Raw genomic sequence first — 24,639 nt, forward strand, 5'->3', positions numbered from 1 at the left:
GTGTACTTTGCCCCTCCTATTCCTCTCCACAGAGGCAAAAATTATTCTGATTTCTAGCACCTAGATTAGTTCATCCTGCTCTTAAACTTCATATAAAAGAAATAATACAATGGTATGCTTTTGGGGGCGGGAAGGCTGGCTACGTTCCCTCAACATTATACCTCTATACCCATATTGTTACATTTAGTCATAATTATTTATTCTCATTGTGTAGTGTTCCACTGTATAAATATTTTTCTATTTTATTTTTCTATTTTTCTGTTGATGTATATGTGGTCTATTCTCAGGCTTTTGGGGCTATTACAAATAAAGCTGAACTTTTTTTTTTTTTTTTTTGAGATGGAGTCTCGCTCTGTTGCCCAGGCTGGAGTGCAGTGGTGTGATCTCGACTCACTGCCAGCTCCGCCTCCGAGGTTCATGCCATTCTCCTGCCTCAGCCTCCCGAGTAGCTGGGACTACAGGCATCCACCACCATGCCCGGCTAATTTTTTGTATTTTTAGTAGAGACGGGGTTTCACCGTGTTAGCCAGGATGATCTCGATCTCCTGACTTCATGATCTACCCGCCTCAGCCTCCCAAAGTGCTGGGATTACAGGCGTGAGCTACCATGCCCGGCCTGATATGAACATTCTTAAGTAAGTCTTTTGTGACATATATTCTCATTCTCTTGGGTAAATACCCAGGAGTAGAATTTGTTTTAAACCAATCTGCCAGCTCAATGTAGCCACACAAGTATGCTCAGGCAACAGGAGAACCACCTAGCCAGTCCACAGAATCAGAACAAATTACTGCATTTTGAATTGGTTATTGTGCAGCAATGAAAACTAACAAGGTATTTAATCTCGTGTTCTCTGGAACAAGAGTGCCTGGTTTTGAATCTCAGCTCTTTCACTTACCAGCTACGTGACCATAGGCAAGGTATTCAGCCTCTCTGTGGAGTCAGATGTCCAACCCTTCTTCCTCATCCACAATTTTCACTGAGTACATGACCATCCAGCTAGATTACATTTCCCAGCCTCTCTCACACTTATTAACCAAATGACTAAAGAACATGAGCTGAATCAAAATATGCCATTTCTTAGTCTGGACTTTAAGATATTGGACATGGGTTTCTTCATACCTGCTTCCCTTTCTAAAAGACTGAGACATAGATGTGCTCACAATCTAGTTTTAATCATGCAAAGACAAAGACAATGTCCTAGAAAATGATGGAGAAACAAGATGTAAGAAACATGGTTTCCTTTACGACTACATGGAACAGAGCTGCGCAACAGGCTAGGCTCCCCAGACTACCAGAAGCTTCTCTACTCTTTAAGCCACAGTATTTTTCTGTTTCTTTGTTATAGTACCTTTCCCTTTATCCTAACTAATATACTCTCTATGCTTTACTTTAAAATAATGCTTGAGGTCAATTTGAAATTGGTTGATGTTCTCTTCATGAAATGGAAATAATAGGAGCGTTATAACGTCATTAGAGTCTGTCAATACCCCCATACAGGAAACATGTCTTGTTGTAATTGAATATAACAAGATAGTCTACCAATGTCCAAGAAAATTTCTTATAATTCAGTATATACCACAATATAGTCAAAGCTTTAAAAAGTTTCTCTCATTTTGACTTTACGTGTTCTAAGAGACACTTAGAAAAGTGTTCTAAGAGCAGCACTCAAAGTATTCAACCCACTATTGGGCTAAGATTAGTTGTTCATGTTAGCAATGTATATTTTTGAAGTATCCAATCTCAACGCTTGACCAAATGAGATGAAGTCCTTGTTTTAATTTGGTTTTTCACAACTTTTAATTTACTAAGATTAAATGAGGCAAATTGATTTTTTCTTTGCCAGATTTGATATACTATTGAAGAGCATAAAGACATACTTTCTATTTTGTGGTCTACTCCTTTACCTTGATGGTCAATCATGAAGACAACATGATTGAGTGAAATAAATTTATCCTTACTGTTTTTAAAGCAATGGTGCTCATTTGAGTATTGGACAACTAGAAACATAAGAAATGTAGACAAATTGTACGTGAAGGGATTAAGCATGAATACCTTATTTAAATATTCATGCTTAAAAAAGAATTCTCTCTGAAATCTCTCATATTTAGAGTAATTCTTATACAGCAGGAATTTTGCGAAACTTGTTGCAAGCTTTGAGCAGATGTGAAACAAAGCAAAATGTGACCCAATGTTAACAGAGTCTGAAAAATTCACAGAACTGTGCTATTTTACAGTAGTCTGCCAAAATTCATATTGAATGACTCATTAGAAGTTTATAAAATAAAAATAGATAAAATATGCATAAAGCCTTACACACAATATGCATAAAGCCTTATTGCTTTTTCATGTTTTCGTGGCTGTTACAGAATTTGTTTTAAAATTGATGCTAACGTGCCTGAGTGAATAACCATTTAATTCAAGAATAAAATGAAAATAAGTTTAGTTGTACATTTCTTCATGTATCTATACATATGAGTATATTCTTGATATGTTAAGGCCTGTTTCAGCAGTCTAAGATTAATCAGTATGGGAAGTAAAAGACAAGGAACAAAAGCCAATACTCAATTCCAATATATTAGGAATATTAGAATCCCTGTGACGGGAGAAGTCAATGGTAGTTTATGTAAAATAATTTGGAGATACATTGAATAATAATCAGGCAAACTCTCTTTAGAATGAGGTTATGAGGGACAGTAGGAATGGTACAAAGACAATATATTTTCTTCTGTCTACAAGAATGGGCTGGAACCTCATCAGGAATATGATCTGGTACCATCACCCTTCCAATTTAGACCTATGGTTTGATTGAGAGATGCAAACAAATATATACTATAAGCTGAACAAATTAACACTGGTCACCCCACCAAATTCAGTTAGCTTGCACCTAGATTCCTAATACATATTTCTACTAGAAGTCTGGCAATTAGCAAACCAGGTTTTGAGTTGTAGATGTTGCTTTTAAGGGAAAGGTTTTATCTCAAACTTTAACTCTTTCAGATTACTTAATATTTATAAAGGAACTAATTATGACTTTATAGTGAGGAAATCTGGCAAATATTACCTTAAATGAGTGACCAAAGTTAACGTCACCAATAGGCAAACTGACATATTTGCCCATTGACATTGTATACTAAAAACACAGAACCCGAACTTTTTTTAGTATGACTACCCAAAATGAATAGCCTGAATCTAATCGTGTTATGCATCAGGAGGGAACATCAAATAAAATAAAGGACTTTTTACAAAACACTGGTCTATACTCCTCAAAAATGACGGCCGGGCGCAGTGGCTCAAGCCTGTAATCCCAGCACTTTGGGAGGCCGAGGTGGGCGGATCACGAGGTCAGGAGATCGAGACCATCCTGGCTAACACGGTGAAACCCCGTCTCTACTAAAAAATACAAAAAATTAGCCGGGCGAGGTGGCGGGCGCCTGTAGTCCCAGCTACTCGGGAGGCTGAGGCAGGAGAATGGCGTAAACCCAGGAGGCGGAGCTTGCAGTGAGCTGAGATCCGGCCACTGCACTCCAGCCTGGGTGACAGAGCGAGACTCCGTCTCAAAAAAAAAAAAAAAAATGACAATGTCTTGAAACACGAGGGTAGAGAAACTATCCAAAGTCAAGGAGCTTTGAGGAGACATTAGGACTAAATGCCATGCGTGATCCTAGGCTAGATCCTCTATAGGGAGTAAATTGCTATGAAAAACTTGAAATATGGATTGCATTTCATAAAAGGGCATCATTAAAATGCTATGTTTCCTGAATTTGATAATTACACCATGGCTATATAAAAGAATGTCTCCATACTTAGGAAGTACATACTTTAAGTAAAATACAGGCTTAAGCCAAGGAACGCAATGACTGCAACCTATTCACAACAGGTTCAGAAAATATTATGTAGATATAAAGAGGGAAGTTACGATACATCAAATATGATAAAATGTTAATAATTAGTGAATCTGGATAAAGAATTTATAGGAGTTATTTATGCTACTGTTTCAACTCTTCTTTAAATTTTTTTTAGATTGTAATTCCAGTAAATATTTTATTAGAATTGTTCTTCTGTTTAATAATTTCAACTTCTATTTTAGATTCAGGGGGTACATGTGCAGGTTTATTACATGAGTATATTGTGGGATGCTGAGGTTTGGATAGAGTGAACCCATCACCTAGGTAATAAGCATAGTACCCAGTAGTCAGTTCTTCAACCCTTGCCCCTCACCTACCCTCCCCGACAGTAGTCCCAGTGTCCATTGTTGCCGTCTTTATGTGATGAGTACACAATGTTTAGCTCCCACTTCTAAGTGGGAACATGTGGTATTTCATTTTCTGTTCTTGCATTAACTTTCTTAGGATAACAGCCTCCAGTTGCATGTGTGTTGATGCAGTGGACGTGACAAAGAGACACATGCACACGTTATGTTCATTACGGCATTATTCCCAATCGCAAAGACAGAATCAACACAGGTGCTCATCAATAGTGTATTGGATAAAGAAAATGTGGTACATAGACACTATGGAATACTACAGAGTCTCCTTTCAATTTAAAGTTAAATTTAGAAGTATTTAAACTTAACTCTAAACACATGAGGTTATTAAAACTTGAAAGATAAGAAAAGTCATCATTGCTTTCAATACACATTATCTTGGTAAATAATGTTGGTGAGCTCCAGAACTTTAAAAAAAAATAATGTTTATCTCTTGGTAACCTAATAACACAGATGATTAGAGCTATTCATTAAACAGATAGTTTTAACTATTCCTACACATATTTGAAATGGATATTTTTCAGAGTGCTTTTCTTTCACAGTAGTTCCATTGGAAATATCTGAGTAGTGAGAATGTTTTCAGTGGACATTGTCAACCACTTAACATCCAGAAAGCTAAACTTTGAATATCATGAACGTTTATTATAAGGTGCACTCTAAATCCAAAGATCCATGGCTCCCCTACAAATTCATTCCCTCTGTATTACTGGGTCCCCGTTATGTGTCAGGCACTAAGTCATTTGCAGACCATCTTAAACCACATCCATCATTTCCAGTAAACTGTCAGTTCCCAGACAGGTGCCTCTAGGTCATGCCTCTGTCCAGAGCTGCAGAGTCACATGGGCCACAGCCTACTGTGAAGCTTCACTTAGATGTCTCACAGGCATCTTCACCTGTACCTGCCAAACTAAACTTTCATCTTCCCCTTTGAATCTGCATATCCTTCCATCTTCTCCTATTTCAACAAATATTGAATCTTTTTTAGTTGATTCAGGGAGAAACATAGGAGTCACCTCTGCATCCTCCATCTTCCTCTTATTCACATTCAATGAGTTGCCAAGTCCTACCAATCCTATCCTATCTCTAAATATAGCATTTTATTTTTTGAGATGGAGCCTCCCTCTGTTGCCCAGGCTGGAGTGCAGTGGCACGATCTTGGCACACTGTAACCTCTGCCTCCTGAGTTCAAGCTTTTCTCCTGCCTCAGCCTCCCAAGCAGTTGGGATTATAGGTGCCTGCCACCACGCTCGGCTAATTTTTGTATTTTTAGTAGAGACGTGGTTTCACCATGTTGGCCAGGCTGGTGTGGAACTCCTGACCTCAGGTGATCCGCCCACCTTGGCCTCCCAACGTGCTGGGATTACAGGCGTGAGCCACCACACCTGGCCTTGTTTTGTTTTGTTTTGTTTTTGTTTTTGAGTCAGAGTCTTGCTCTGTCACCCAGGCTGGAGTGCAGTGGCATAATCATGGCTTATTGCAGCCTCAACCTACTGGGCTCAAGTGATCGTCCCCTCTCAGCCTCCTGAGTAGCTGGGACTACAGGCATGCACCACCACACATGGCTAATTTTGTGGGGGGGTGGGGTAGAAATGGAGTCTTGCTCTGTTGTCCAGGCTGGTCTCAAACCTCTGACCTCAAACGATCCTCCTGCCTTGGCCTCCCAAAGTGCTAGGATTACAGGCATGAGCCACCATGACCAGCTATAAATATATCTTTAATCCATCTATTTTTCTCATTTCCATCGAAGACAGGAAAGTAAGCTTAGTGGCGAAAAATATGAATTCTGGAATCAGATTACTGAATTGAAATCCAAGCTGCAACCTCCTAACTGTGTGACCTTGGACAAGTTACTTTGCCTCACTGTGCATTAGTGTCTTCATCTGTAAAACTGGGCCCAATAATGGTATCCATATTATAGCATTCTTATTATGAGTACTCAATAAGTGTTCAATATCACTGTCTCCTTTGCCACCACTTCAGTCCAACCATTATCTCTCAACTAGACCAGCCTTTTACTGATCTCTCTAATTCTGCATTTGTGCCTCTCTAACCTACATGACAACTAGAGGATCTTTACAAAACACTGCTGGAAGCATGTAATTCCCCTGCTTAATGCCTTTCAGTAGCTTCCCTTTACCCTTGAATAAAATCCAAACTTTTTTTCAAAGACCACATGTCCCCGCATGACCTAGCCTAGTGTTTCTCCAACTTTTGACAGCTGAAGACCACGTGATGGGTAGTCAGTTGACACAGTGCTACTAATTTCAGGTTAAAAAAAAAGAACCAAAGACTGATCCTAATATGAAGTAATAAACTGTCACTTAAAAGTAAAAATGATAATGGTTATATATAAGTAAGAAGAAGAATATTGTTTATAATTTTCACCAAGGCATCCAACTCCACATAAACTTAGTTTAGTTTCCATCTATACAGAGATGGTTTATTTTCCTATATTTATTTCTAATAAACTGTAAAATCATAAATAACAATTACGGGCCATCAGCGATGACAATCTAGGGTGAATCTGTCAGAGAGTTCATAACTGAATTAAGCAGAGGACCCAAAAAGTACAGGGTGATTTCTCACTGAAGATCACTTTCAAAGTTCTGTCAGATGCTAAGAAAGGAGCAAATCACACAAAACAGAAATATTAGTGATTTGAACCAATTCCCAATCCAGTCTGATAACATTAAATCCTGGCAGCATTTCTTCTGGTTCTATGGTAGCATTTACATATGGTTTTCGACTAACCCTCAATAATATATAGTCAATTTGTCTGGGACCTAGCACATCATCATGTGCTAGGAAAAAAAAAACAAAACAAAACTCATAGCAACAGAGCCCTTTTCATTGTAGGGCAGTCTTTGCAAAATGATATGCTGTCATCTTACCTTCAACATTAAAAATCACCATACACCAGCTTTTAAACAATCAATCAGGCTGTTTGAGATTCTGAGATGACTAAGATATACCACTTGAGCAAACCACTTAAAAAGGTATTTCAGTGATATAACACTGTCGTTATCAGATCATCATGAAGAAATGTTGGCAGGGCACAGTTGCTCACACCTGTAATCCCAGCACTTTGGGAGGCAAGGCAGGTGGGTCACTTGAGGTCAGGAGTTCAAGACCAGCCTGGACAACATGGTAAAACCCTGTCTCCACTAAAAATACAAAAATTAGCCAGGCATGGTGGTGTACACCTGTAATCCCAGCTACTCAGGAGGCTGAGGCAGGAGAATCACTTGAACCCAGGAGGCAGAGGTTGCAGTGAGCCAAGATTGTGCCACTGTACTCCAGCCTGGGTGACAGAGTGAGACTCCATTTCAAAAAAAAAAAAAAAAAAGAGAGAAATATGTTTAAATTATTTCCTCATTGCAAAAACTTGTTTGTATTTATTATGCGTATGGTTTATTTTTTATCTCCTCCCCTAGAATGTATGCTACACAAAGGCATTGATGCCTTTTATCTGACTTGTTCACCACAATATCCTCAGCACCTAGTAGCTGCTCAATGAATATCTGTTACAGAAATCAATAGATCTATGGTAAATGACTGATCATTTTCCTAACCCTGTACTATAGATTTTTAAATCATATAAAAATTGATAAGTAACAATGGTTTTCATTGAAGAGCAAGTGTGATATGGTCTTAAAGATTCAGACTTAGACTTGAATTCCTGCTCTATCACTTAACTTACTCACTTTATGACTTTGAGCCTGAGCCTCCATTTCCATTTCAAAACAATGGAAATCATGACACCTACCTCTGTAATTATGGAAAGGATTGAATGTGATAAGTGTGCACAATTTCTCAGCACAATGACTAACACATAATAGTTGTTCATTAAATGTTAGTAAGCTCCATTTCCCTTTTCTCTTTCCTTTGTGATTACTGTCAGAGTTACTTCCTCTGTCTGACAAAGGCTGAGCAGGGCTGGCACAGGATTTTATTTTGCATGTCAATCAGTATGTGTTCACTGCCTGGAACACTAGGCCAAGAAGAATTTGGCAGCCATGTCCAGATTCAGCAAATCAGCCCCACGATATCCACCCTGGTATTGGAGGGGAGAATGGCAGCACCTGAGCAGAATCTACCATCCTGGATTTACAGACTCACCCAACTGCCTCATAAAAGGACCCTCTACCCCTCAGAATACTCATTTGATTTTTTGAGCATAACTGTGAGAGGAGCTCTGTTACACAAGCATCAATTGTAGAATTATTTCTGAGGTTAAGGAAGGTTTAAGGAAAGACGGTGGAAAATCTATATTTCTACAAAGGCTTGTCAAACCAATTGAGCTGTCACTTCATTTTATGAAGTCTGCTGCTTTCAGTATATTCAGGTCTGGGTTTAAGACCACGGAGGTTTAGCTAATCAGGCTTCACAAATCCTATGTCCTCAACAGGATTTTGACAACGCACATTTACTAGAAGGAACCTTCTCCCAATGACATAAAGAAAATGTCAACATTTCTGTAAAAGATCTTCAGTCCAGAATAACTTAGGATTAAGCATTGTATTGATCCCAGTGGTTTAAAAAATACTAAGAATAAGTGCATGAGACAGATGTTAACTGAAGAAAAGAGTTTTAGAAATGGATATAATTATTCTCCTAAGTATTCATCAAGTTGACTAGTCCTGTAACAATATCTCTTATGTCCTCATGGTGTAGAGAATGTGACAGCTTAATTTTTTAAGTATGTATTATGTCCAACATGTATTTCAGAGGAAGGAAGAGACTGAAAATGATATTTAGTTCTTTTCTTTTAGTTGTACCAAAGGCAGTTAACTTGTCTAACTATAAGCTTTTGTAACCAAAGTAGAAGGAAATACACATTTCCCATTAGCACCAAATTTACCTACCAGAAAAAAAGTAAATAAATAAAACAAAACAAAAGATTAGTTGGCTTCTGTTCATATTAAATCAAGAAATCTGTAGCTACAGATATAGTCATTATATCCAAGTAATGAAGTTTCACACTTACTCACAGTCCCAATACTGTTTTGATTATGCAAAAGGTAGTCATGAAAATGGGGGTGAAGATATTAAGCAGTTGTCCTTGATTAAGATATAGTTACAATCAGCGGCAGAGATGACACAGTTAAGAAGTACTTTGTGTTATCAACACCTTCAGTAATAACTAAGGCATGTCAATAGTAACTAACCTAAAGTACAAAGTGGAAACTGATACAGCAAAAAACCTACAGGAGACATGGATTGTAGAACATATCACTAAACACTGCTACATGTATTGGCTCCTAAATAAACAGCCAAAGATTAAAACGAGAGGATGAAAACTCAGCACAGAACCACCCATTGTTTGTGACCCACCATCTATTCTTAATATAGCCAAGTGATACGGTTTGGCTGTCTTCCAACCCAAGTTTCATTCTGAATTATAGTTTCCATAATCCCCACATGTCACGGGAGGGACCCGGTGGGAGGTAGTTGAATCACTGGGGTGGTTACTCTCGTGCTGTTTTCATGATAGTAAGTGAGCTCTCTTACTGTAAGGTTTTATAAGGGTCTTTTCCCCCTTTTTTCAGGGTACTTCTTGCTGCCACTATGTGAAGAAGGATGTGTTTGCTTCCCCTTCTGCCATGATTGTAAGTTTCCTGAAGCCTCCGCAGCCGTGCTGAACTGTGAGTCAATTAAACCTCTTTCCTTTATAAATTACCCAGTCTCAGCTATGTCTTTATTAGCAGCATGAGAATGGACTAATACAGTAAATTGGTACTAGGTAGTGGGGCGCTGCTGTAAAGATATCTGCAAATGTGGAAGTGACTTTGGAACTGGGTAACAGACAGAGGTTGGAACAGTTTGGAGGGCTCAGAAGAAGACAGGAAAATGTGGGAAAGTTTGGAACTTCCTAGAGATTTGTTGAGTAGCTTTGACCAAAATGCTGATAGTGATATGGACAATGAAGTCCAGGCTGAGGTGGTCTCTGATGGAGATGAGGAACTTGTTGGGAACTGGAGTAAAGGTCACTCTTGCTATGCAAAGTAATTGACGGTATTTTGCCCCTGCCCTAGAGATCCATGGAACTTTAAACTTGAGAGAATGATTTAGGGTATCTGGTAAAAGAAATGTCTAAGCAGCAAAGCATTCAAGAGGTGACAGAGCATAAAAGTTTGGAAAATTTGCAGGCTGACAATGCAGTGGAAAAGAAAAACGCATTTTCTGGGGAGAAATTCAAGCCAGCTGCAGAAATTTGTATAAGCAACGAGGAGCCAAAGACACCAAGACACCAAGACATAGGGAAAATGTCTCCAGGGCATGCCAGAGACCTTCATGGTAGCCCTTCCCATCACAGGCCTGGAGGCCTAGGAGGGAAAATGGTTTCATGGCCTGGGCCCAAGGCACCCCTTGCTGTGTGCGGTCTTGGGTCTTGGTGCCCTGCATCTCAGCCACTCTAGCTGTGGCTAAAAAGGGCCAATGTACAGCTCAGGCCATTGCTTCAGAGGGTGCAAGCCCCAAGCCTTGGCAGCTTCCATGTGGTGTTGGCCTGCAGATGTGCAGAAGTCAAGAATTAAGGTTTGGGAACCTCCACCTAGATTTCAGCCGATGTATGGAAACACCTGGATGTCCAGGTAGAAGTTTGCTGCAGGGACGGAGCCCTCATAGAAAACCTCTGCTAGGGCAGTGCAGATAGGAAATGTGTGGCCGGAGCCCCCACACAGAGTCCTCACTGGGGCACTGCCTTGTGGAGCTTTGAGAAGAGGCCCACTGTCCTTCAGACCCCAGAATGGTAGACCCACTGACGTCTTGCACTGTGAACTTAGAGAAGCCACAGATGCTCAATGCCAGTCCATGAAAGCAGTCAGGAGTGGGTCTATACCCTGCAAAGGCACAGGGATGGAGCTGCCCAAGGCTGGTGGGAGTCCACCTCTTGCATCAGCGTGACCTGGATGTGAGACAAAGAATCAAAGGACATCATTTTGGAGCTTTATGATTTGATTGCCCTGCTGGATTTCAGACTTGCATGGGGCCTGTAGCCCCTCTGTTTTGGCCAATTTATCCCACTTGGAATGGGTATATTTACCCAATGCCTGTACCCCCATTGTATTTAGGAAGTAACTTACTTGCTTTTGATTTTACAGGCTCATAGGTGGAAGGGACTTGCCTTGTCTCAGATGAGACTTTGGACTTAGACTTTTGGGTTAATGCTGGAATGAGTTAAGATTTTGGGGGACTGTTGGGAAGGCATGATTGTGTTTTGAAATGTGAGGATATGAGATGTGCAAGGGGCCGGGGCAGAATGATATGGTTTGGCTGTGTCCCCACCCAAATCTCATCTTGAATTATAGTTCCCATAATCCCCATATGTCGTGGGAGGAACCCAGTGGGAGGTAATTGAATCATGGGGGTGGTTACCCCCATGCTGTTGTTCTTGTGATAGTGAGTTCTCACAAGAACTTATGATTTTTTAAGAGGCTTTTCCCCCTTTGCTCAGCAATTCTCCTTTCTGCTGCCATGTGAAGAAGGATGTGTTTGCTTCCCCTTCCACCATGATTGTAAGTATCCTGAGGCCTCCCCAGCCAGACTGAACTGTGAGCCAATTAAACCTCTTTCCTCTATAAATTATCCAGCTTCAGGTATGTCTTTATTAGCAGCTTGAGAAGGGACAAATACACCAAGTAAATAATATGGATTCTATAGCCAGAGGGCTTGTGTGAATCCTGGCTCTGCCACTTCCTAGCTGTATGAATTTAATACTTCTGTGTCTTGGTTACCTCATCTGTAAAACGACACCTTAATTATACCTATCTCAGAGTTTTGGTAAGGATTAAATATGTTAATATATGCTGACACATAGTACTAGAATGTTAGCCATTATTATCATGATCATCATTATTACTACTACTACTAATATTTTTCACTCTCCTCCTAACGTGAATATCTGGAGTCTCCTCTCTCACCCACATCCCTCCTTTTTAGCATAGGGGAGATATGCTGATGGATTTCAGTCAATCAGGTCCCACCTCGGGTGCCCTTTCTGTGGTTCAGTGGGCACTAGAAGTGGGGCCTGACTGACTGAAACCCATCGACACATCTCCCCTAACCCAAGCAAGGCAGAGAGAAACCTAGCACTTGTTCAGGAAATGTAGAGATGCTCATTCTCCTCCTTACAGAGCTGGGTTGCTGAAGATGAGAAGCTTACCTCCATTGTGGGAGGAGTGACTGGCATGCCAAAGGCGCACTTGTAGAGCTTGAGGATGGAGCCAACCCAGAAGTGAGAGCCAAGAAAAAATCCTAGTGGCAAAACCAAATCCTAGATCAGCCAAACCCAAAAGCCAGCTTCCCTGGAATGTTCACTTACAGGACTGTAAATCACTGCTATGGTCTGAATGTTATGTCCCCCCAAAATTCATATGTTGTAACCTTATCACCAGTGCAACTGTATTAAGTGGTAGGGACATTTGAAGGTGATTAAGTCATGAGAGCATCCCCATGAAGTCATATCCTTACAAATGGGATTAGTGCCCTTATAAAGATGTCCAAGGGAGCTTGTTCATTTCTTCTGTCATGTGAGGACGCACAGAAGGCATCATCTTATAAAAACGGGCCCTTAGGCCGGGCTTGGTGACTCACGCCTGTAATCCCAGCACTTTGGGAGGCCGAGACAGGCGGATCATGAGGTCAGGAGATCGAGACCATCCTGGCTAACACGGTGAAACCCCGTCTCTACTAAAATACAAAAAAAATTAGCCAGGTGTGGTGGCGGGTGCCTGTAGTCCCAGCTACTCAGGAGGCTGAGGCAGGAGAATGGCGTGAACCCAGGAGGCAGAGCTTGCAGTGAGCAGAGATCACGCCACTGCACTCCAGCCTGGGTGACAGAGCCAGACTCCATCTCAAAAAAAAAAAAAAAAAAAAAAAAGGGCCCTCAGCCAGGTGTGGCGACTCACGCCTGTAATCCTAACACTTTGGAAGGCCAAGGCAGGTGGATCACCTGAGGTCAGGATTTCAAGACCAGTCTGGCCAGGATGGGGAAACCCCATCTCTACTAAAAAAATACAAAATTAGCCAGGTGTAGTGGTGCATGCCTGTAGTTCCAGCTACTTGGGAGGCTGAGGCAGGAGAATCACTTGAACCTGTGAGGCAGAGGTTTGCAGTGAGCCAAGATGGCACCATTGCACTCCAGCCTGGGTGACAGAATGAGACTCTGTCTCAAAAACAAAACAAAACAAAACAAAAATTAAAAAAAAAAAAACAGGCCCTCACCTACTTCTGTCCATGGCTACTGGGGTTATAAACATGGAAGAATTTAATTCCTTTCTTCCTTTTGTCCTAGAGGTTTTCATAGATTTGTTTGAAGGTGTTTTTCATAACAGCCCCCAGCCCCGACTGTTTCTCCTACTTATCCCACTGAGTGTTGCTCCCCAGATCTTTCCTCCCAGTCTCTTTCAGTTCACCTCACTCTGAATCTGCTGGCGTCTTGTTCTTGGATTTCCCAGGGTCCAGGTGAGCAATAAATTTCTATCGCTTGTAAATTGCTCAATCTAAGACATTCTGTTATAGCAGCCCAAGTGCACTACAACAATCTCTTTTAGCTTAAGCTAGTTGGGGTCCAATTTTGTTCCTTAAATCTATTATGTATTCATAACTATGTTTTATGACATGTGGGATAAATATATTTTTTTTATTTAAAAGACAAAAAGTCATTATTTGATAAAGATCTCTCAAAAGTCTACACAAGTGAGGGCTTAAGTGACTTGGATCCAGGTCTTAATCATGTAAATACAAACAATAGATTCGAAGAGAAAATCAACTCAAATTATAATCACATATGCCCAGAATATTCCTCCAGCCTTTCATAGTTTTGATAAGCAAGCATCGAGTTGTTAAGCAAATCATCTCTATATGCATTGTGTCAAATAGCACATGACCAAACACAGTTCCCAGGACTTCCTCATTTTTTGTTCATGTATCAGTCAGGGCTCTTTCAAGTGCACATAATGAGTATCTAACCTAAATGAATTTAGATCAAAAAAGGAATGAATTGCCTCATTTGAAAGGGAAATCCAAGTCCCAGGGCTCAAATTGTATGATTAGGTATCTTTTTTTCTCTGTCTTTCAGCTGTTTTTCTGTGGTGTAGCAGTGAAAAGCATGAGCTCTAGCGGTACGTTGCCGGATTTAGAATCCTGGGTCTAGAACTTGTTAGCTGTTTTACACTAACCTTATCATTGACTTCACTTTGCTTTCAGTTTTTTTAATTACAAAAATGAGAAGAAGAATAATGTTTACATCCTAGGTTTTGGGTAAAATGAGTTCAAAAATATAAACTCTTCTATTATCGTCATTATCGGCATCAGGCAATCTCTTTCTACCTGGTGGCAAAGATGGCCCCAACAACAGCTTATGTGATCCTTAGGGAGAGGAATTCCAGGGGAACAGAGCATCTCTTTCCAGAGAGCTTCAGCAAAAGCTCCAGCAATAATTCACATTGGCCAAACCTGAATTACATATCCAGCCCTAGATCAGAGAGTGGGGCCAGCCTCTGCTGAGCAATTTGGACTAAAGGTAGAAGAGAGGGGTTCCTCAAAGGGAAATTGGAGTGCTATTACCAAAAAAGGAAATAGATCATAGACAAAAACAATTAATGTTCACTACAGAGCCAACTACATCCTGATGAGTAAAATGGTAAATAATAGTTGTTGCTGTTTTACACAGTGAACAATAGTATTCATGAGAAGGACACAGCCTGTAAGCCATGTTTTAAGAAAATTTTCTTTATTATTTGGGAAGTTAGATTTGATAATTGTAGAAGTCCTCTCCAGATTCAATGAAATTGAGGTTTAGAAAGATCTTGAGACATAATTTAAAAAATGAAAATGCAACAGAAATAAGCCTTTGGGTATCTACAGAGTGGGCAGATATTACTGTGATGGCTCCTCATTCCAGATAACAAACAAACGGCAGTACTCGAGGTTTGCTGTCACTGGAATTAGCCATGAATGCTTTATGGAAATGGATAGCTTTGAAGAAGGATCATCTTCCCCTTGATATGGAAGGGTGACCTAAAGACTGGATCAAAGGGCATATGTGAAGTTTACAAAGGCCAAATCATTTTAACCGTATTGTCTATTTTCCCATGAAAGTCAGTAAAAATGATATTTTATCACATAAAATTAAAGTGAAAATAATTTACCTTTCCACCTCCAGAGTAGATAAAAGAGATACACATTTCACGAAATCAGTTATAATTTTTCAAATTTTCTGAAAAGTGAGGAAAGATACAAAATAATCTCCATATATAATATGGCCAAAACCAGTAGAAACAAATTAAAAGCCACTATTTCACCTTGTTGAAGTGCCACAGTGCTTTTTGTAAATAAGCACAATCATGAAGTGGAAAACAATAAAAGGAGATTTCATAAAATGTGTGTCTGGAAAATAAACACCTTGCAAGAATTTTGCATCTTAATAATAAGGTAGGAGTCTTTGGGGCATTTAACCTGAAGGCCATGTGTGGCTCCATCCACATTCTGTCTATGGCTTCTGGGGTTATAAACATGGAATAATTTAATTCCCTTTTTTCTTTTGTCCTGGGGATTTTCATAGGTTTGTTTGAAGGTGTTTTTCACCCCCTCTTCCTCCCCAGCCAACGACTGTTTCTTCCACTTATCCCATTGAGGGTTGGTCCCTAAATCTTTCCTCCCAGTCTCTATCAAATCTGAGATTTGAGCTGTGGTCTCATTCAAGCCCTGGTAGTTTTTGTGACTCTCTTTTTTCTGATACAGATGATTTCTAGATACAAAGTAATTAGCAAATGAGCTGTTAATGGAATCTGAGCAGACATCTTCAGTCCGTAGAGTAGAGTTACATTTCTTTCCACATTTCGTGCTTCACCAACAACGGGTTGGTCAGCAACCAGCAGGCTCTCAGGGAAACTTGTATTTGTGTAATCCAGTCCAATAACCAAAATGCCTCCTTGAATACAGCAGAGCACAATGCCGCCAGCTACTGTTGAGAGGCCTTCAAGTCCTCCATCTATATATTAATTTTTAATGACATTGATGCTACCAGAGCATTGTAAGTAGAAGGCAAGTTTTTAGTTGTTTTCCTAGCAGAAGTGGAAAATTTCCACCAATCTTTCTTACTCTCCCAAGAGATCCCTCATACAAAAAAGGACAAGAGGTTGTGACTTCCAATCCACGGAAGTTCAGCCTGTGGCAGAGACATGATGCTTGCCCACCCAGACGATGACCAACCCAATGACTTTAGTCTTTTTGGACCCGTATCACTAAGTAGAGGAAGTCACCACCAAAGATCTTTGTTTGACTTTAAGATGGCTATTTCTGCAAGCTATTCCCTGCTCTGTGGCCTTGGTGGAGGAACAACCCAGACTACCTCAATATCAAATTTTTCTCCCTTCTAAAGCATACCTCTCCAATCAGAAGATCAGGAATTAATGGGAAAGTTATTTCTAAACTGTTACCTAGCTTCAGATTTTCTGCATTAAGGAAACTTAAAAGTCTCTAATTTCCTGATTCCCATAGAAAGAGACAAAAAAAGTCAGATAAACCACAGGACTCTCTTCCTCAGAGACAGGGCTTTGTATTCAGAGTTAAGGGATGTAATAATGAAATGCAGAAGAAACACACACATACACCTTTACCATTAGTGGCCAAATCAGCCTCTTCTTTCCTAGGAAGGAAAAAGACGTCCCATCTGCCTGTGGCTTGCAAGTCACCTACATCTCTCAGAATTAAGAGATTTGGGGAAAAAAACAGAAATCTTCCAAATAAGGAAAAGAAAGTCATTTCTGGAATTATAAAAAGATCATGTCCAAGAAAATGTAGCTGATGTGATGTGATATGATGTGATGAGATGTGATGTGATGTGATGTGATGTGATGTGATGTGTGATATATAGCATGATATGACATGGACAATAGCCAGAGGCTGGGTGCAGGTGGCCTCACAGAAGAAAAATGCAGATATATGGGCATCCCTGACAGCAATGACTCACTTCCCTTGGGGGAGGGGTGGTTCCAGTCCAGACCAGTCCTAGGATGGCCTGTTCAGTTTTAGCAGTGCCCCTACTGATGCTGAGGTTTAGGTCAGTGGGAGATTTAGGTCAGAACCCCTAAAACTACATAACCCATCCTGATTCATAACAATTACCAGTAAAGGCCGGACTCTCACATTAGCCCCAGAAAGGGCTTTCTCTGGAGTGGAAACTCATGACGAGGCTGGGCATCCTAGAATTATCAGAATCACAGCACATCTCATGTTCCTAAGGCTGGAGTCAAAACAATATCCTCCATAGAGGCTAATCCAGAATCAGAGTATCTGATCTCATTGCATTACTTCCCTATGTAACTTCTAGCTTCAAGCACAAAAAAAAAAGGTGGGCAGTGAAGACTTGGCTGTCTTATTAAGGTCATAATAAAACTGAAAGCAATAAGAAGAGTCAGAATTTTACACAAAAAATGCCCTGTTGGCATTTGGGGAAATTTGTGTGAAGCCAAAGCTCAGAGGACAAGAAAGAGCCAAGGAATTAAGATCTCTCGGAAAAAGCAGAAAATATCACCCAAAAAGATTTCACCACATTCTGGTAAGTTGTGTAAACTTGGTGCTTGAGGTAAACCAAATAATTAATGGCTACATAACCACCACTCAACCATTTTCATGGCCCAAGATTCAAAAGCACAGGCATCTGGTAAAGAGTATTTTAGCAAATGGTCTTCATGCCACTTCTAAATGCATACCTGTCAACCTTTGGAATTGAAGGACATTCTTGACCATGCTACCCGGGCAAGCAATCAGAGTTCTGTGGACTCATGGACCTATAAAAATGACGATGAATTGTCTTTACTTTTTTATTTTAAGATTCTGTTATTCTGGTTCAGTTCCATTTTTTAAAATTTAAAAAGATTTAGTCTCACATGGACAACAAGATCCACATAATCAGCAGGCTGAGATGTTAAGAATTTTAACTTTTTGCCACTTTTAATAGGATGTCTCAAAATCTTTTCTCCATAAATATTCAATTTGGTGCAGGGGGAGTAAACAGTGATAAACCATGTTTGTTTTGAGAAATATAGCCAACATTCTTAATGGTCATAACCCATCTTTGCATATAATCCAGTCTGGCAGATGTACCAATCCTTTGAGTTAGAGGTAAAGGATCTAAAACTAGATACTTCAAGTCTCCCAGATGTCTCCATTCACATAGAAATCACAATGGACTTAAATGTCTGTGTCTGATGGCATAAGATTTAGGCTATACGTAGATATAGCAAAATTTCACCTCGATCCAATTTCGCAATTTTTTCCTAGGCCAAGGACTCACTGAGTTGGGGCATGTTTGTAGTGTTGGGATAAAAGCTTTTAGTTGACCAGGGTGGACGGGCATGTTTTATAACTCCATGAATGGAGTACCGTGCCACATTCACTGCCCAATCTCAGGGACAAAGTCAAAGGAAGAACCTTCTCAAAGTCCTGCCAAGTATGTATCATCATTGTGCTCATTGTGCTCAAAGTGATTGTGCTCATCTTCAGGATGAAGTCTTATCACTGCCAATCACTCTTTCATCTGCACAGATTTGTTAGGCTGCCACCTTCAGACTCAAGTCTCTTTTCTAGAAGCAAAACACAAATTTTCGCATTCTAATTTTGTTATCACATATTCTAGGTGTTCCAAGTAGGCTAAATGAGAATAAAATTATATAAATCAAATTAAGTCATAGGTGTCTTCAAATACTTCAGAATAGCACTAAACATAAACAATTCAACTTCCATATTGCAAATAAAACCTCAGCTAAGTGATCTGTGGTTGCCACACAGGCTGTCCACCAATATTTGGTCCTCTCCTTTCTGATACATGGTAGGATTATGCTTCTGACCCTCCTGTTGAGCCCAGCATGGGCATGTAATTGGCTTTGATCAACAAATATAAGCACAAGTGTCACTTCCAGGAGGAAGCCTTAAGAGTCAACAGGATGTCTCAAAATTTTTTTTCCATAAATATTCAATTTGTCGTGGGGGTAGTACCTCTTTGTCATATTCATTTCTTCCTCTGCCATGATGATCATCAATATTCTCAATATGACTGCTCTATCGGCCTAGATCCCTGAATAAAGATGATAACAATATACAATAGAGATACAATGTGAGCAATAAATACATATATGTTAACTCATTTAGCTTCAGGGATTGTTTGTTACTGCAACATAACCTGACTGATACACCATAACCTGACTGAAACACCATCCGTTTATAGGAAAGAAAGGCTTGGACACTAAGCACTATGATAAATGTTACTATAATCCAAAACAGAAGAAACTTAAGACTATACCTGCTATATGGCAGCATATAGATGATATGTGGGTATATCTATAACAGACTTCTCTCCCATCTCACCCCTCACCAAAAAAAACAAAGACAAAAAACTTCTCAAACAATTGGATAATCTGAATTCTTCAAAATCAATGTTCGAAAACTGAAAGTGAAAAAAACAGAGTTCCCTCATTTTGACCCATTTGTCAAAAATCATTTGCAGACTTCCACTTCTTTTCTAAGACCAAGCACATTAATCAAATACAGAGCTTCAAAGGGGCTTCATTTTGAGTGACGGAACAGACAAATAAATTAGCTGCCCATGGCTCCTTTGTAATTGAAGAGGACCAGTCTGACCCAAGGGGAGAAGACTAAATCAAAAAGCAAAACATCCAAGTAAAAACAGCATCGAGGGCCTTAAACAAACCAAAAAGCCATCCTATACCCTCTCGTGTCCAAGGGTGTTATGTATGAGCCAAGCACGTGTGTGTTCATCCACTAATAAGAGAATGCAAACATCCCACATGTGATTGATTTCTTATGTGCTACCATCATAAAAATAAGTTTGTGTCTGGAATACATATTCCAGACATGTGGCAGTTTATAAACCTGATCGTGCATGTTACACCTACAACTTACAAACATTTTTCTCTTTGAAATGATGTGACTCTAGAAGGTTTTCTTCTTTATTTCTGGGAAGAATCGCTTCAAGTTTCTCATTTAAGTAAGTAAAGAACTGCTCGTTTTTAGTTTGAAGAGCTTTTAACTAGTGACTCAGTGAAGAGTGATGTCATATGTTATCCTAGGACTGCTGGTGTGGTTCTCTCTGCTCATTCTAACCATTCCCCCTGTTTCTGTGGCAGGCAGTAATCCCCGGTTTCCATCCTCTAGTCAGCTTCTTCCCAGCCAGCCATAAGCGAACAGCCTCACAAGCAGCGGATGAAACAGGAAGTCTGACAGCTTGAGTCTGCAGTGGGACCCCTAGTGTTTTCCCACTCCATGTCCTGGCATCGTTCCCCAGAAGTACAAACACACACACACACAGAGCTCCCATTGTTGCAGCCTTCCTCAGCCCACTGATCCTAATATGGAATGCAGCAGGAAACCCATGATTTCCTGACACTCGGCAAGCTGGAGGAAGCAAGGGGAAAAAACTCCATTAAAAAGCCCAGCTTTCCTCCATGTTAGATGTGACTTGGAAAATGAGAAAGATTTAGCAAAATTCCACCGTGTCTTTTGCCAGGCTGGAGACAGGGAGAGCAGAGTAAAACCCTCAGGCTGCTGAAATTTCTAGGCTGTGAGGAAGCCCCTCAAATTCTGTGAAGATAAGGGTTTCTTAACTCACACTGAGAACGGAAAGGGGCAGACCCTTTTCATAACTCCCCCAAGTGTGTGTTACCTTTCTTTACCAGCATGGTAAGCAACAGGGCATATCCCAGCCTCGGACATGTCTGTATGATCCAAGGTACCCAAAGTCAGACAGAGTAAATTCAAGCCTGGCACTGGCTTTCCGCCGCTTCATGTGCTTTGGAAGAAGCAGGAGAAGCAACAGCAGCAGGAGTCCCCAGCAGCTGGAGCCGCAAGAATGAACTGCAAAGAGGGAACTGACGGCAGCTGCGGCTGCAGGGGCAACGACGAGAAGAAGATGTTGAAGTGTGTAGTGGTGGGGGACGGTGCCGTGGGGAAAACCTGCCTGCTGATGAGCTACGCCAACGATGCCTTCCCAGAGGAATACGTGCCCACTGTGTTTGACCACTATGCAGGTAAGAAAAAGTGGGAAACTCTCTGCATCCAGATAAACGATGCAGGAGGCGATACCTTAAGTTCAGAGGGGCCTGGCTCATTTCTAATGTCAGTATTGGGTGCGGGCCTGGCAGTAACCAGGGAGCTTAGCATAGTGTACAACCCAGGACTTGACTGTTGGTAGAACAATTTGTGCATCAATTTGTATGGTAACACTTTTTCTCCCTTAAAGCGAATGGGTAACGGCAGGAAAATACTCTGACGTGCCTTCTAGATTTGGGGGACAGAGATTTTACTCAACATTTGCCTTAAGATTCATTAAAGTTTTACTATGAACATTTTTAAATGCAGTGTAATTGCATCACAATTCTTTTCTGCCAAAAAAAGAACCACCACTAGACACACAAATGGTAAAAGGATTGTTCTTGCCGCTCTTTGCGTATTCACCTCATGCCATTTACAAATGAAAATGCTAAGATTAAGAAAACATTCATTTTTTCTAAAACAGTTGGTGCTGTAATACTATAGTTTTATTTTCCTGGGGTTGTAGATTGGGGGAGAGTTTTTAAAAGGTTTTAAATATGTATTAGGCAATCTGTATCTTAAAAGAAAAATGTTTAACATGTTTTTAAAAGTAAAAATACAAATAAAATCGGAATTATTTTAAAGTATGTCCTGAAAGGACAAAATGCACATAAAATATTTTAAAGCATGGCAGTTAAGACACTGTAGTCACAACTTGCTGGGGACTTTTTATTTTTTGAGTGTTCTAAAGTTTGTAGGTGTACTTGTCTGGGTGATAGTATTATCTAAATTTTTCCATTTTGATTCTTACTTTTTCTCTTACTTTCCAAAACAAATTTTATTAAGTTTATCAAAAGCAAGTTAATGAAATTTTTCAAGCTTATAGTAGCTTACATTTTATAACTTTTTAATCATAACGATCTTTATCAGAGATCTGAGACCTTGTGAATGGAAAATTTCTCCTCCTTCATTTTGGCTTTGGGTCAGGTTCAGCAAAGGGGAAATGGCCCACAGGAAACCAGCGTGAGTGTCTGCTTGGCAATGTGGCCATTTGAAATCCTCCTTCTATAGAAAGTAGCTTCTTTTCCAGAACTAAGCCATCACCTAAGTCACTGCTTCCCCCAACACTTACATGATGTATGAAAATATTACACAGCAGACAGGGAGAGAACCACAGTGAATACAGTATCCATCTCCCAGCAAGTTTTTCTATATTTGTAGAAATTAAGAGCAAATTTTAATGCTGGCTCACTTAAGCCTTTCTGAAAATATAATGACTCTGCCCAGAGAAGAACATTTTAATGAGAACAGAATAAAGAGAAGAACAGGTTGACTTTCATCTTGAGAAAAAAACTAATTATAAAATTTGAGGGTCTGCGCCTTGAGAAAGTTCCTCAGATTCTTGTCCTGAAAGCATCTTAGCAAAAGTTATTTATTCTACACCTTCTTTCTGCCAAAAAAGGGAAAGTAGCTACCTTATTTCAGAAACTTTTAAATCAAAGGTAGAACTCAAAATCTAAAGGGAGAGGCTTCAAATGCTTATGAAAATTATGTATCCAAATCCCCATGTATTCAGGGAGCCAGTTACAGTATGGTATCAGGAAAAAGGAGAATCAAGTCAGCCATAAAAAACCACACTAGAAATCAAACAAAGGCTGAACCACAGCTAGATTCCACTAGGCTCCAATAATTTTATATTTTAATTATGTACATACTTACTATTGTTGAGCATTAAAGAATCTTAAAGATTTTGGCTAGTCTATTATTTTAGCTCCCAAGAAATCACAGCCACTATACTCAGAGCAATACTTTGCACATAGTAAGCATTCCTAAACATGGTTACTTTGATGTACACTTTGTACCTCCTTAAGTGTATAATCATCTCATGTGCTTTCAGTAAGGTTAAAAAGAGAATGAAGACATGAGCCACATACATCTAGGACTATAATGAAGTCGTCTTTTTTTTTTTTTTTTGAGACAGAGTCTTGCTCTGTCACCCAGGCTGGAGTACAGTGACGTGATCTTGGCTCACTGCAACTTCCACCTTCCAGGTTCAAGCGATTCTCCTGCCTCAGCCTCCCGAGTAGCTGGGATTGCAGGCGCGCGCCACCATGCCTGGCTAATTTTTGTATTTTTAGTAGAGACGGGGTTTCACCATGCTAACCAGGCTGGTCTCAAACTCCTGATCTCGTGTTCCGCCTGCCTCAGTCTCCTAACGTGCTGGGATTACAGGCGTGAGCCACCGCACCGAACCAGAAGTGGTCATTTCTGTAAGCAGAAGGATCTTCTCCACCACAAAGACTTGAGTTCCTTTTACCACCACTGTCCTGATATATGATCTGGTTGAATATAAATCCTTAAGCAGACACGTGAGCATCTACAATCAATTGCAAAAGAACTAAATGCCCTCTTCTCCATTTGGATCCAGTGTCTAGTTCCTGGGTCCTACCGGCCTACTCTAAAATGACAACCTGCAGTTGAGTGCTGAGACTTTAGAAGTTATAGTTCAAGTCATAGAGAGCCTATCCATTTTTACTAGTAGACTTTTTACTAGTAACTGCCCAACCCAGAAAAGTAGGGATAAAATAGTAAGGATGGAAATACAACCTACTGTGCAAGATGGTGATCTCTGAAGCCAGGCAGCCCAGTTCTAATACTGGCTCTGTCATTTACTCTGTGGCCTTGAGCAAGTTACTTAACCTCTCTGTGCCTCGGTTATCACAAATGAGAAACAGGGACAATGAAGGTATTAGAATTGTGTGTGAGAACAAAATGATTAAATATATCTTAGAACAGTGCCTCCTGTGTGATAAGAGTTAGGTACATGGTAGCTATTAAGAATATGGTCTTGATACTTGCATACAGCCAGGAAAAAGAATGAAAATGTAATTAAAAGATAAAGACTACAAGGAGGAAAAATGTAATTACAAGAGTATCCTTTAGAAGACTAAGGTAGAATGGATTGTATGTATTTTCTTTATAAAATGGTTACCATGTTTACTGATAATTAACAAATGTGTCTATATGAAGTAATAGTAGTGGGATATTAAATTAGGAGGGGAAATATCAGTTTTGCATGAGTAAAAATATGCAAAATTGTTTTGAATGAGTTTATTTTTACAGGAAAAATCAACAACCAGCTACAAAAAACAATTTTTAAAGTTTTATGAATTCTGATGTATCCCTACCTCCTACCTACCAAAATCCAAAAGCACATCTGCTCCATGTAGCTTTCCTTGATTCCCCAAGAATAATTCCCTGTTCCATCTTCAATCCCAATTTCACAAATTTGTTTACATCTCTCGGATCTTCCACTACT

General features: G+C 40.0%; 1 protein-coding gene across 1 annotated transcript in view; it reads left to right on the forward strand.

Moving 5' to 3' along the window:
• The first annotated feature begins 20,400 nt into the window (after window positions 1-20,400).
• Window positions 20,401-24,639, forward strand: part of RHOJ (ras homolog family member J) — a 109,528-nt gene continuing 105,289 nt past the window's right edge. Inside the window, exon 1 of the mRNA XM_025392701.1 lies at window positions 20,401-21,316. Within this exon, the coding sequence (XP_025248486.1) occupies window positions 21,139-21,316 (178 nt within the window). The 5' untranslated portion in view covers window positions 20,401-21,138. The remainder of the gene's footprint in view (window positions 21,317-24,639) is intronic.

Source organism: Theropithecus gelada, chromosome 7b (assembly GCF_003255815.1).
Source record: "Theropithecus gelada isolate Dixy chromosome 7b, Tgel_1.0, whole genome shotgun sequence".
NCBI classification, from domain to species: Eukaryota; Metazoa; Chordata; class Mammalia; order Primates; family Cercopithecidae; genus Theropithecus; species Theropithecus gelada.